We start from the raw sequence: 14,743 nt of genomic DNA, 5'->3' as shown, positions 1-14,743 counted from the left end.
AAATACTTAAGTAAACAGTCAATCCTCTTTCTATTCTCGATCGTGAGGGTCGCAAACATCCCAGTAATGGACGCAATCCTAAAAATTTTTTTTAATTGCCAATTGATGCCACAAGAGGGCAGCAAAACTTCCTGATAAATGGAGCTCCTCTCCACACTTCAACAGTTCCTTGGCCAGAAGACTGTGCCAAGCAATATATTTTACTAGACATTTCGAACTGAACACAGAAATTTCGCAAGAAACATTAAGTAGACCGACAAGACGTACTATTGCATTTTTTTCATTGGTTTATTTGAGAGTGAGAGAAAAGGCACTAAACCAAAGTGGGAGAGGAGCGACATCGACTTTGAATGACAGGAAGAGGAGTCGGGTTCACTGGAACAAAATGCAAAGTCCCACACACACAAAAATAATAAACTTTTTTTTTTTTGTTTTTGCCAAAGTCCTTCCGTGTTTGGTGGCTTAGTGTTAATTTTCCTTTGTGATAAATACATGATAAATAACATTTTCTGCAAAATGAAAATGAGATCATCTTTGCAACGCCCAAGTCTTCAACACAACTCATGACGGACACTTCAAAACTGGAGTCATCATTCTGCAGTACGACGGGGCTTGCCAATTTATGGGGATTTTCAGAGTTGGAAATTTTCCATGGGAATTAAGAGAACAAACCAGGAATTTACAAAAAGGACAATTCATTCAAGTACAGCAGTACCTTGACTTACAAGTAGGGAAGAAACAAAATGGAGCAATTAAGGTAGCGTCATACCCGCGAGAGCTCTCGGTTTTGCATGGATGCCTGATTATGACAAAAAGTAATATTTATGCCTGAATGTGCTACCTTCCCATTCAAACACCCTCAATTCCCATGAAAACAGTCTTTCCAAAATTCCCCAGCTTAACTTGCCATGGAAACTGAGCAGGAATGTTCCAGAAACGTTCCACTTTTTGTGAATACAACTCAAACGATTGTTTGTAAACCGCCAAACAAGAACCTCCCTCGAGCAACAAAGTATCTGAAATGTCATCACTTGGACGAGTCAGCTCAATTTTGATACTTTTTTTTTTTTTTTTTTCCCCTCCAATGTTTTGAAACGGTACGAAATGTGAACAAAACTGGCGTCAACATAACACTGCCGAGTGTTCGGTGTGCTGATGAACCCCGACCGCTTTTGCCATCTTACGCACAAACGCGGGGGCGGGGGGGTCGCCGGGGGTCGGTCAGTCACAGGTTGTCTTTAAAGTAGCCCAGCTTGGCCAAGGACATCTCCCTGCGCAGCTGCATCACCTCCCAGAACATCTGTTCAGCTAAACACACACCTTGCCTCAATCTCCTCGCTTGTTTTTCTGTATTTCATAGGAAAGTGGCGTTTCTTACCGTCCTGCTGCTTGACCAGCCCCTGGTGGATGTAACGAATGTAGGTGAAGAAATTGCACACGGCCGTGATCTGACACACAAACAATTTGAGTCACTTGAAGTTTTGTCTGCAAACTGTCAGAGCGTCTTTTGTCTTTTGCTCTGCGAACGCGTCGTCAAACTCACTCGGTATCGGCAGTACGGGGACACGAAGTAATAGCTGGACGAGTCCCCGAACTTGATTCTGTGCTTGCAGGTTTTGGTCTGACCACTCAGGGCACACTTCCTATCACACACACGTGCAGACACACACACGTCAATGAGGGGGGAAATAAAAATACAAAATAAAAAAAGTTCTACTGTCTGAAAGGAGGAGGGATCAACACAAACGCAGGGTTCCTCACACATTTGGAATTTCAAAATTTCATACATTTCTCAGACCCCAATTCCCAAACTTCTCCATTAAAAAAAAAAAAAAAAAAACGAATCAAACTTTATTTATAAAGCACTTTCCTTACAATGACATGCAACTCAAAGTGCTGTTCAGTTTGAAGCATTGTCTATTGTTCATTTTTTTTTACTGTTGTATTCATGTTTAAAATAAACCTACAAACATTCACGTAAATAGATGTGCATCTTATCAATAAATCAATTCATCACACAATTAATTGACTGTATATTATTCTGGTTATTAATGCTATTATGTCACCAAATAATTTCCAGAAGACTAACAGTAGGTCATATATTACCAAATGTAGTTCAGTTGAATGCATATTTTATTTTCAAATGCCCATGAACAATTCATGAACCTTTTCAAACTGCTTTTGTCGTGTGTGTTCGAGGTCGTAGTTGTTAATTACTGGAACATCGATGCAAATGTCCGTTTGCCCATCTATGGCATTTCCCATTATATGTTAGCAATAAGCTCGAAGTCTTTTTTTCATCATTGCATGGTTTGGTTGAGCATTTTGGCTAGGTAGTGTGGTAGTCTTTATTTTATGCTTTAGAAAATAGAGCAGCACTAATAGCCTTGGAAACAGAGTTTCTGTACAATAGTTTCCATTTTCTCCCAACTTTTCCAGACCTGCAAATGTACACAAATCAAACTCCAAGGACAGAGTAGGAACCCTGTGAGGATGTGCGCTACATGTGGAGCGAGCGGAAAGGAGAAGCCAGTGAGGTAAAAACTTACAAGACCAGCTCAGACGTTCGCCCGCTGGGGGAGGAAAAGTGAGGCAAGATGGAGTGAAAGTCGGATGCCAGGAGAACGAGCTGCGAGTGTGTGTGAGCGCGAGCGCGTGTGGTCTCACTTTGGTCCGCCGCACTCGACGGCCGAGGCCTTGACGACGGGCAGCGGCTGGAATCCCACCGGCTCCACGCTGAGTGTGTTCTGCTCCACGGATTCCAGGATGGATGAACCCAGCTGAAAAAAAAATGTTGGTGATTCTCAAAGTGTGGGGCTCCCTCTAGTGGTATGTGAAGAATCACAGACTTTCGTGTTCCAACGCTGCACAATGTTACGGTGCAATACATGTCAAATACAATAAAAAATAAATACATGAAACTTTTTTAAAAAAAAATTTTTAAACACGACGGTCCCTGGGCTGTAGTGGGGACAAGGGCGTATTTTGCAGTTTGAGCGCGCAGGGGTCGCCTCACCTCGCTCTTGCTGAAGCTGAGGCACGGGTAGATGTCCTCGCGGTAAACTCGTTCCAGGAAGCAGCAGCTGCGGTCCAGCGTGGGCTCCTCCTTCCAGGCCTTGAATTCCGTGAACAGCTGCGCGTCCGCCTGCAACGAGAACAACACGCGGACGACGCGTTGACGTCACTTCCGGAAACTCCCGCGGCCCCCCGCTCGAGCCCGCCGGACCTCTCGGCACTCGCGGACGATGGGCTGCGTGGCCGACGGGTCGGGCTGCGTTCCCAGGATGGCGGAGGAGGTGCTCTTGTTCCTGCTGTGGCCCTTCCTGAAGGGCGTCTTCCCCCCGGCGCCCACGTTGGGGAGCTCGCCCACGGGGGACGTGGGCGAAGACAGAACCAGCGTCTTCAGGGCCTGCACCTCCGCCTGGAGGACGTCAATCTGAGGAGGAGGAAGAGGAGAAGATCCGCTCGGGCTTAGCTTGCGACCTTAGGAATTAGCCACCCCGAAGAAGATGTCTTCCAGATCACCGTATGATACAAACCATCAAAACGGTTGTTGTTGTGTCAAAATCAAAATGAGCGCCACAGTGGGGCACCAAACTAAACTGCACGCGTGACGACTCCCTGCTTCGGAGGGAGTGCGCTCACCTTGCCCAGAGCTTCTTTCAGCTGCTTCTCTGCGTTGGCCTGCTTGACGTTGGCCTCCCTCACCATCTTGTGGGCCTCCTGCAACCACCACCACAACACACAAAACAGGAACACCTTTAGAAAGGCGAGGTTCACGAGCGCCGCGCTGAGGGAACTAGAGCTCATGTCACTTTTCATTGATCTTAAGAGGTTTTATTTTTAAAGTATCTTTGTTCATCTATCTATGCCGGCGACGTATAATGACTGGCAGAGATGGCAGAAGTAACAATTAACCTGTGTATTCACCTGTTGGCATTCATATGAGAGAATAGGCCACGGCACACGCGCACAGTAAGTAAATTGAGTCGAGATCATAAGCAAGAAAAACAAAAACATTGAAAACTGATGCTTGTGGCATCAAGGAACTATGTTCAAATGGATTGGCAAGCTTCATTTGGACAAAAGTAGTGCTTCGCTATCACATTTTGGTGCCTAATAAAGGTTGGAAAACCCTGCTTGAAAGCTCACACGCGTCGCCAAAATAGTCACTTTCTACAAGCACACAAAGTGCACACGAGGAGAACAACACACCAACAGGAAACGGAAGCCCTTGTACGACAACTTCCTGTCAAAGGAGGAAAGGGGAAGTAGAGGCGGCAGAGGGGACGGTCGGACGGGCACCGACCTGGAAGAGGCTGGCGGTCAGCTCCTCCAGCTCCATGCCCAGCTGGTCTCGCACTTTTGACAACCTCTCACACTCCTCATCCTTCAACAGCAGCTCCTTACACACACACACGCACGCACGCACACGCACGCACGCAGAAGCATGACAACATGCAGACAATCGTGAGCAAATCAAAAATGACAACAAAGACATGGAAAAGAAATTGCAAAGAAATCATAATTTGCATTCCGAATGACAGCAAAATCAAATATGGCAAACGGTTTGTGTAGATGTGTCTCACACGCACACACTTGATGATAATCAAATCAAACATGACGACATGAAGTTTAAAAAAATGGTGACACAATTAATTTGAATTTGCATTCATAGCAACAACAAAATCAAGTCAAATATGGAAAAATGGCCTTTGCGGATAACCGCCACGGGCGCACGCACGCACGCACGCACGTATGTACGCGGCAGTTGCCTGAGTGACGGGTCGCGTTACCCTCTGCGCCTTGGCCAGCTCGTCCTTGAGCCTCTCGTATCCTTTCTCTCGCACCTCCATGACCGAGGGGCTGCGCAGTCGTGCCAGGCTCTCGCTTAGGGCGCTACACTCCTCGCCGTCGTCGCACGGCAGGAGGTTGCCCTCGGCCGAGTCCGCCTCCGGGCCCTGCGCGCTGGAGATGAGACAATTTGACATTCTGTATCTTGTTTGATCTCCCCACACTTGTTGCGGTTTTGTATTATTTTTCTTCGGCACACTAAAAAGAAGACAAACGGTCCTGCCGACTGCCGTTATCTGCGCTCACCTCCCATTGTGCGCGTCCGGCGGCGTGGCGTAGACGGGCCGCGTGGGCAGCTGGTCGGCCCGCAGGCCGGCGGGCGGCGCACCCAGCGAGTGCGTGCGGTACACGGACGTGGGAGGCGCGCTGTGGCAGGCGGGCGGGCGCTGTTCCGCTTGGTTCTGTCGAGAGAGCAGACCACCCGCACGTCAACACACATCCGTCTTTCAAATTCACCTTTTCCCAGATTTTGGGAGGAACCTATACTCCATCATTGAATGAAAAACTCACATGTTCCTATTTTGTGCATCTTAGTGCCAAGGAACTACATTGAAGTGAACAGAGGAGCTTCATTTAGACAAAAGTAGCACTTTGCTTCCACCTTGTGGCATTAACAGGCATTTATTAAGCTTTTTAGGGGGAGGCTGGCAGTTCCTCGTGGATTTTTGCTTTTTTTCTTGGCAGTGCGTGATCCGTATCCCCTGAGAACAGGAAATACGGAAGCCTGTAATTCAAACAATAAAAGTGGCATTTAAAAGGGGAAAATGCTCAGAAACATGTACTCATTGTTTGCTATTTTTCAGTGAAAAAGGCAGAAAATTATAATGCTGTATGATCATTTTCTGCCGACGTGTTTGCGCGTGCACATTTTGGCATGTCAATATGCAGAGGGCACAAGGTTTGGCGGAAGGCGGCGGGCGGCGAGGGCACGCTGGGCGATACCTGCAGGTCGGGCGTGGTGGGCGAGGCCAGGTTGACCTCGTGGAAGCCTTCCAGGGTTTCGGCATTAGTGGGAGCGCTGCTGCAGGCCATGGCAGCTGCTGCTCTGGTTCATATTCAGGCTACGGGTCAGGAGGGAACGAAGACAAGGTCACCAACGTCACACCAGCAAATTACAACCACTCTCACGTCTACTTGCCCTACTAGTACGCCAACATTGGACTACTATTGAGGACAAAGCGCAGACTAGTACATGGAGCTTAAGGTGGACGTCAAGGGTATGGAATAAACGCTCAGACGGCTTTTCGTAGACTTGACGCGTCGATGGACATGGAGAGCAATCCCGGAGAAACCACGGTAAGCTGACACCGTAAATGTTGGACGGTCTGGATCCAATTACTGGGTCACGTGGCACGGAGAGGCCTTCGAGCCGCTGTCGACGGGCAAAACAAAGCGCAACTGGCGTTGCTGATTATAAACGGCGGGAGGGTAGGAAGGAAGGAAGGAAAACAGAAAAGTAAATTTAAGCTAAAGGAAGGAAGAATAAAAATCAACAGAGGGGGTGGAAGAAAGGAGGTAAGAAAATATGCCAGGAAAAGAATGTCAATGCAATTTGTGTCCAGTCGCACCACTTTTGTTTGTATTTTATCAGCTGGCAAAACAACACACCCACCCGCTCCTCTTACTTCATAAACACCACCGTGACCAGCTGTGCCAATTATTATTATTATTATTATTTGACTACAAAAACTCAGTTTCAAAACAAGAAGTCCATGTAGATGTTGACGAGGATCTGGCACAAAATGTGACTTGATCGTTGTGTTTGTTCCCACAACTGACAGCTCGCTTGATTCACCTGAACGCACCTGACACACAAGCCTGGAGCTAACACGCCGAACAATTATTGTTGGTGTACAATTCTGTTTTTAAGAGTTGTTTTTTTTGTTGGGCGGTGTCAGCGGGGTGCTTCGAAAGGCGTTTATAAATAGAATATATTATTATAACCTACTTAGCTCGCGGCTAGCAGTTAGCTCCGAGCTAACATGCTAATCCCCGCGATGACGGCTACCGCTGGCGAATGTGCTGAACGCAAACAAATGACGCATTAGCCTTCATTCGACGGGCTGGTTGAAGAGTTTGGATGCAGTCACAGTAAGTTAAAAAATAAAAAATAAAACAATACCGAAAACGCCGTCCAATCACTTCAGCTGTCTGTCACTGCAACAGACGGTTGCATGTCCGATAATGGGCGCATGACATCCATTTGGCTCATCAGCTATCGGCCGAAGCGCGTCTATTCTTAATATTGATGATTACTGGTGTCCTGCACTCACCGGACATGTGCGTAGACAGAAGCCGGGCGGCGGGCCACCTCCAAGCCGACCAACGACGCTCGTCGGCGGCGTTCGTTGACGCAGCCCGGGCACAGGTAACTCCGGGATGGTGCGTTCAACGACCACTCGGAAACCAAAAAGACGTCTTAAAGATGGTTTTGTTTTGTTTTTGGACAGAAAATGGTGACTCATTTCAAGAAGTAGTATAATCACGCCTGGTCTTATATCGTACAGCAAGTATTCCAACAACTGACTTTCCATATATCTTTTTACTGTAATTATATGTTACACATATGACAAACAGTTCTGAAAAAAGTTAAAATAAAGCAAAATAAGGAATTTTGACAGTGTTTTATTTTTATTTTCTAAACTATTCTAGTTTATTTTATAAACTTAAGTCACAATATTTAATATGGAATTTGTGAGTTACGTTGTCAATAGTTAATGGCAGTGATATTCAAAGTGTGGCCCGTACTCGGGCTCCCTCTAGTGGTACGCAAAAGAATCACTCAATTAAATATTAATCCATCCATTTTAAATTTTTCCAAATCAGTTGACTTCGGGTGAGAGGTGGGGTACAATTTTTTTTTACATTTTTAAAAAATCCAGGACAATTTGCACGTCTTAAGTACAATACAGTTGCATTTAATCATTTAGAAGTGTCCATTTTCAAACAGATATTTAGGTACAAATTTATTAAACTTTTAAATGCAATACATTTCAATTATATCGGGTAAGAATTTTATTTTCATATATTTAAGTGTGCATAATTTTACAGTGGCTCACCCAGTGTTTTTTGACGAACACTTAGGCCTACCATGCTACTGTATTTTTGATTAGTCATCATGGTGGAACTTGGAAAAAACGGTGTAAAAGGTTTGAGAACCACTCACTGGTTTATAGAATACAATTTTTTTAAAGTCATTTTACTCAAACATGTATCAATGAATACCCAAATTTGATAAACTGATACTTTTGGCTGTTCCCCCCCCCCCCCCCATGTACAATCAATAATAACATGCGTCTTGTACACCATTTTCTATAATTATCGATATTTATACCCCTAAAGTTGTACTCGTTCAAATATGAAATAAAATTAGACTGTATCACATACCAAAACATGGAACATCTTGGTCTTGTTTTTATTCTTCCTGCTTTTAATTCCTCAATGCTTCTCTTTGTATTTTTTACGTGGTTAGATTGTTACTATAGTTTGTACGCATTTTGCTACCGCAGCAATTTATTTTTCCTCACCAGATGAATCAACTGACTGCACCCTCCACTTGCGCCACGTGGTGGCGCCAGAGGCCAAATGACCAACGATCTCAATTAGTTGAGGGCCGTTTTATGGCTGAATAAAAGGAGGTAATGGAACTTATTACACACCTGAGTAAAAACAAGGGACATTTCCCAAAAATCCACAAGTGGGCTCCACTTCCCACGCGCACGCGCACCTCGGTCACACGCAGGCTGCCGGCAGCGATGGGCGGGGCTTGTTGTTTGTTCGTCTTAAATCGAGGTGGAGTCAGGAGGCAGCAACACAAGTGGGACTTCTTGAGCAGGGGGGGGAAAAAAGAATCAGTTTCTGTGAGGCAAGACATTTACTCGAGGATGGATCTTTCACATTTGAAGGTAAATCCCCTTTAAACCCTCTGGACTCAATGCTGGCTATTTGTGTCCATCTTACTTCCCTTTTTCAAAGCCATGTTCATTTAAAAATTAAGGAAAATTCCCATGGATTTTTGTCTGATTTGATCATTTCGAACTTCAACTCTTTCAATAGATCATATAGTGTGTAGTTCAACTTTTTTCAGCATTTTTGGCTCATGGAAACCCATGAAAATTATTTTGTTTAATTACTTTGTCTGAATTGTCCAATGTGTGGGTAAAATGGGTTTTCATTCTAGAATCAAGACTTGAAAATGTTTTTTTTTTTTTAATGTTTTCTACTCTATTAAATTCATCAATTTTTAGGCAAGGGAGCAATTTCATGTAATATTCTTGACATTTTAGCTTGTTAAGCTCTAATAGTAAAATTGAACATGAGGGTTAAATAACCAATTCAGACAAGATCTACTTGTCTAGTACTTTTTAAAATAACTGTTTTCACATTTAAAAAAATAAATGATTCCACTCACTAACTACCCTACACGTCACTGATTTGTATGGAGAGATGGTAGTAAGTGTGTTACTGTGTTTCTGTGTGTTGTCACCTCGTGAGGATGTCAACGCTAACCAAGTCATCAAACGAATTTGCGCAAGGTGAAGCGGGTCACATGCACATAATGGGACGCTGCCGATGTATGGACTTCATAGAATGTGCCATTCACAGACATTGAAATGGGGGCAGCAGAAGCAGAAATTAAAGTACAAGAATAATTAGCTTTGGCTGATGCAATTAAGTCAAAGTGCTGTTTTCCAGAGGAATGTGCCATCGTGTAGTTTGGGGCTGAGGAGCTGGTTGCGCAGCTCGGCTTGTTCCGGATCAACAGGTCCGCCCGGCGCGTTGTTGCCTCATAAGTCATACCGCTGCTACCTCGATATACGATTTGAATTTGTTCCGTGACCAAGATCGTAACTGGTCACCCATCCTTGCTCTCTGTCAAACCCCCCCCCCCCCCCAAAAAAAAATAGATATAAAAATCATAAAATGGAACACTTGGTTCTTTATTCATTTTGAATTGGATTTATTCATTAATGTAATTCAGAAAATAATCTAATCTTTGCATAACACACAAAACAAAACCAAAAGCTCCACGATGCCGATACCAAAAAGCTTTTCATCTTACTTTTGCCCTTGACGTGTCCTCTCCAGATCGAGGCGACGCGATGATCCGGTGACTCCTCGGCGCGAGGCGCAGACATGACTCCGCTCCCGTCCTAGTAGCCGCCCCCGGAGATGTCCCAAACCCGGCTGAGCCCGTCAACCCTCATCCTGGACATGGCCGACAACCAGCGCCGCTCCAGAGTCAACGGCGCGTTGGATCGGAGCTCCAGGCTGCGGGTGAGCACCACTGGAAAACCACCTCGTTACTTTTTACAACTGGACCTGTTTTTTTTCCGCCTTAGAAGACCCCAAGATCTCAATCAATCGCTCAAGTATGGAACAGATACCGGTAAAATCTACATCCGTAACTAAGTATTTATATCCAACATTTGTTCACTTTAAGATGAATTCAGTCTGGAATGTTGATTGAAAAAAAAAATACTACTACTAATAATAAAAAGGGAGTAGCATGTTTTGACACAGAGGCATGAACTGAGACGGCACTCGCATGGCCATTCCAACAGTTATTGTTGTTCTTGCCTCTCCCGTAGTTTGTTCAAACAGTAAACCCCTGTGGGGAATACGGACTGACCGCGATTAATCATCAATAGGTGAATTTGTGAAAAATGAATTCACTGTAATAAACACACGGCTACTTCGTTCCGGGTGTCAGTCAAGCGTCCGTTGGGGTGCCGACGACGGCACAGTTACAGAGGAGCTTTGTTCTGTTCTTCTGTTTTCCAAACAATAAGCGCGTCAAATGATTCAGGCTGTTTACACAAAACGCGCAGTCACCACACAGTTGCGGCAATCGCACTTGCTTGACAACAACCTTTAGCAACACGCGACGCCGCCCCGACCGGTTCCACCCGCCCTCCTTTTTGCGTCCCGAGTCACTTCTTGGTGACAAGATTGCAGACGCTGGCCGAACGCACTACTTGCGCGTTGATCTCCTGTCGGTTTGAGTCGCCAAGTCACTCGTAACATTTTGTGATTTTATTTATTTATTTTGTTATTTTTTATTATTTTTTTTAAATGCGGAGGACGAAGACACGCTGCGCTTTCTGAGCCCGGAGGAGAAGGAGTGCCTCCAGTTCTTCGAGGAGACCATAGGCTCACTGGAGAACAGCCTGGAGGAGGACGAGCTCCGGGCCGGACTCGTCAAGTCTCCGGCAAGCGGAGGCCTTCTTTCCGACGAGATGGACGGAGCGCCCGCAACCCTTGATCTCTGCACAGCACCCTCGATAACGACCAGAAGTCTCAGCGCTAAAGAGCAGGATATTATAGACCTGGTCCGCCCAGATCCAGAACTGATGCTTGCCAAACTACCGAGCTTCAACCCTACCAGTCCAGGTACTTCATCAGAATCTAAATCATGTCAAAAACACACAAGGTTGACAGAAAATACTTTTGACACATAAAAACACAGTACGGAGAGACACTGCGCAATGAAAGGTTACCAGTAATGTGGTAATGCTGATACTTTTTGGGGGACAATTATGCAAATGATGCCGTCCTCTAGGAATTTAGAGCAGTTTGAAATGACTAATAGCGCAATAGTCTGGTAAAGTGTCAATTGTGCAAATGGTGCATATACGTCAAGCACATGAGTGGGCAGTATTGGTCAACAATAGATATGCAAGTAGTGCAGGGTGGCGAGACTACGACAGTGAGTGCACGAGTCATGTATAATTGGCCCGACAGAGATGTGACCGCAATCGCAAGACAAAATTGGCAGCATGTTACAAAGGAATTGGAAGTTTACTGTTTAAGAAGTTAATGGCAAGAGGGAAGAAGCTGTTGGAATGTCTGCTAGCTTTAGTTTGCATTGTTTGATACCAGTTCTCCCCGTGCCTGGTTGGGTTTTCTCCGGTTACTCCGGTTTCCTCCCACGTCCCAAAAACATGCGTGGTAGGTTGATTGAAGACTCTAAATTGCCCGTAGGTGTGAATGTCAGTGCGAATGGCTGTTTGTTTCTATGTGCCCTGCGATTGGCTGGCGACCGGTTCAGGGTGTACCCCGCCTCTTGCCCGAAGATAGCTGGGATAGGCTCCAGCACGCCCGCAACCCTAGTGAGGATAAGCGGAAAAGAAAATGGAGAGAAGGCGGTGGAAGAGGTGGTGACCAGGTGACCGTATTTCCTGTGCTCAGTCAAATCAATTGAAATTGAGTCTTAGCATCTTGAATTGTCTTCCTCTCAGATTTCCAGGGGATGGCAATGAACCCCAAGAGCCACTTTGAGATCAAACCAAGACATGATCCACAGGACCACTCTGGCGGCTATGAGCCGACAGATGGTCACTCCTACCACCCAGCAGGCTCTGTCCCCACACCTGTCCTCATTGCCAAGAAGATAGCCGAGAACCAGGCAATGGGCGCAACCAACAGTTCGTCTTTACTCCACCGTCAGCACAGCCAGGAGGGTGAAAAGTCACCAGGCCACTGCGGAGATCCCCCCACAAAGCAGGGTCCTCCTACCTTTGCCAAGCCTACCAGATACCCTGCCAATATCAGTAGGATTCTTGGCAACAAAGAGCTCCAGGATCAACCGGTGGCCAACGTGAACCTCCATGACAGGCGGGCGCTGATGCTGTCGAATCTGACAGGAGCACCACAGTCTCTCTTGCAGGAGGATTCCAAGCTGAATTTGGTGCACAAATTGCGAAATGCCCCAACCCGGAGCATTTCCTTCAAGGACCCCACACCAGAGAAAACCAGGATGGAAGCACTGTCGAAGCTGGGCCTGGCCAGGAACCGAGCCATGTCAGGAGGGATATTTGTCCCTGATACTGTTGACAGCATGGCACAGAGTCCTGTTTCGAGTGTGGAGACCAGTGTCACTAGTCCTTTGGAGACCAAGGTTAGGCCAACAGAGACTAGCATTTATGTGCCAGACTCCAAGGTCCCAACGTTGCAACAAAGCCAAACGTATGTACAAAAAGCAGAGAATCTGTCTTTAGAGTCTCCCAGAAGCTTTGACGACAGAAAGCCTCCGCTGAGCCCACCTCGTCAGGAGAAAACCTTACCCACCCCCTCTCAGTCAGACATCATATCTCTGGAATTGAATTGCTTTGGAGGTAAATCCGTTGTGGTCACTCCAGGCCCCCCGAAGAACGAACTCGTGACACCTCCGACAAGCCCAGAAGCGAAAGTCCTTCCTTCTGCACTGGCAAACCCCAGTGAGTTCAACAGCTATGGAGGCAAGTCCAAAGTCCTGAACCCTGCAACTGGAATCATGACCAGAGGCGACCTTCCCGACATCCTCAGCTCCCACATTGACGTGAATCACAACTTGCCCGCCAAACCCCAGCCCCTACCTGCCGAGCTCAACAGTTACGGGGGCAAGAGCCGGACCATCAACCCCTGTACCGGGATGCACCGACCCACGGACAGTCGACCCGGGGCTTTCAAAGGCCCACCTCCGACCCCGGCGCAAAGACACCCTCAGACCTCGCACCCCAACGCTGGCGCAGTGGCTGCGACGCGAGCTCCATCTCCCACTGATGCCAAGCGAAGATCCGCCGCCATGTTTCGCCCCCAAGGTATCACAGTGCAGTTTTCTGGCCGGGGGGCAACCGAGGAATCTCGCAAGGAGGCACTGAAGAAACTCGGGCTGCTCAAAGAGTCGTGATGGACTTTGGCAACGTTCCTGCTGGCAGAGCTTTAGTGGAAGGGTTCCTTGACTCTTAGAAGGTTAAGGTGTGGCTGCGGAGACCTAATTACTTGGAGAAGAAAGACCTGCACAGCCAGTTCTCTTCTCCTGGCAATCAAAAAACTGCTGTCAAGAATGTTGTGATGACAAATTTCCTGATGTTTGCAAACAGAACCTCTATTTTTACTGCTCTGTTTACCGACTTTGTTCTTTTTTTTGTCAGCAGCTTTCTGGAAAGAGCAAATGCCTGAGCGCTTTTCTTGAGAGAATTTAAGAGCTGAAGATTGTATCAACTGATTAGGGAGCACGTGTAAATGGTTGCAGGGTGAAAGGCTTTTTGGGATTATGTGACACTGGGCTGGAGGTTATTTTTACTCAGTGGACCAGCCTCCTAAACTAACCGCAAACTTTGGAATGTTTTTTTTGTGGGTTTTTTTTAACCCTGCAGAGGGAATATTTTCTACTGCAACTTTGTGTAGGCAGGGCCAAGGCATTGTACTGAGCAAAAGCACTCCAACCACAGAGTCTACAAATCCCTTCTCATTGCGCCGTATCCTGGATACTTGGCAGTTTATGACTATTCTATAGGCCACTGTATACCAATCCATATTTATGTATGCGTGTGTGCGCGAGAGAGAGTGTTTTTTCAGACTCCGGCCTCTGTAGTTCAGCTACAGAAACTTTTGAAGTATATTTTGAGTGATATCACGGGGTTCCACAGTGTTACTGCTGTGGGAGAAATATCTTGTGAATGTTGTTTACAGACTCCGGTTTTCTCTGTAGTGCATCTACAGTTACTATGAAGCGTTTCCTCTACTGTACTTTTATCAGGAAAGAGTTCAAGGTACGGCATGTCCAAATTAAATGTATGAACACAGCTGGTGTTGAATGCGTGGCAATCATTAAAGCGAATCATGCGACTCCTCTGTGATTATTAGTTCTTTTGAGTGACTGTGGAATGTAAAGAATGAGCTGGCGCTGTTCAATGATTGGCTGGGTGAGTGGAATATTTCACCAGCCTTGGATTTGAGAGATCCAAACAGCAGACACGTTTGAAGGTGCGCTTCACCCTCTGGGTGTCGACCTCCACAACCATTTTAGCTGTGTCAATGCAAATGTAATCAAATTGTACCAACTGGCCAATTGAAACCCATAAAAACTACATTGAGTCTAGTCTCAATACTTGATTTTTGTTTT

General features: G+C 46.1%; 2 protein-coding genes across 3 annotated transcripts; one reads left to right on the top strand and one right to left on the bottom strand.

Annotated features, from left to right (window-relative positions):
* Nucleotides 1–269: 269 nt before the first annotated feature.
* On the bottom strand, nt 270–10,057 carry rab3ip (RAB3A interacting protein (rabin3)). 2 transcript variants are annotated; one of them, XM_061761359.1, is made up of 15 exons: nt 9,917–10,057; nt 8,514–8,680; nt 7,128–7,272; nt 5,797–5,915; nt 5,101–5,255; nt 4,797–4,968; nt 4,310–4,405; nt 3,646–3,723; nt 3,227–3,436; nt 3,017–3,145; nt 2,668–2,780; nt 2,550–2,573; nt 1,544–1,643; nt 1,379–1,448; nt 270–1,308 (listed from the first exon to the last, which is right to left on the bottom strand). In XM_061761359.1, the coding sequence occupies exons 4-15, from the start codon at nt 5,884–5,886 to the stop codon at nt 1,226–1,228; spliced, it is 1,320 nt and encodes a 439-aa protein (XP_061617343.1). In that variant the 5' UTR covers nt 5,887–5,915; nt 7,128–7,272; nt 8,514–8,680; nt 9,917–10,057; the 3' UTR covers nt 270–1,225. The 2 variants fall into 2 exon arrangements, with proteins under 2 accessions (XP_061617343.1, XP_061617344.1); XM_061761360.1 differs by lacking the exon at nt 2,550–2,573.
* Nucleotides 9,991–14,466, top strand: LOC133471625 (proline and serine-rich protein 2). Its single transcript, XM_061761340.1, has 3 exons — nt 9,991–10,131; nt 10,938–11,247; nt 12,096–14,466. Exons 1-3 carry the CDS (start codon nt 10,027–10,029, stop codon nt 13,523–13,525), a joined length of 1,845 nt encoding a protein of 614 aa, XP_061617324.1. The 5' UTR covers nt 9,991–10,026; the 3' UTR covers nt 13,526–14,466.
* The last annotated feature ends 277 nt before the right edge of the window (nt 14,467–14,743 follow it).

This window comes from Phyllopteryx taeniolatus, chromosome 22 (assembly GCF_024500385.1).
Source record: "Phyllopteryx taeniolatus isolate TA_2022b chromosome 22, UOR_Ptae_1.2, whole genome shotgun sequence".
Classification (NCBI taxonomy): Eukaryota; Metazoa; Chordata; class Actinopteri; order Syngnathiformes; family Syngnathidae; genus Phyllopteryx; species Phyllopteryx taeniolatus.
The sequence above is the reverse complement of the archived record's forward strand: the minus strand, read 5'-3'. Positions and strand labels throughout refer to the sequence as shown.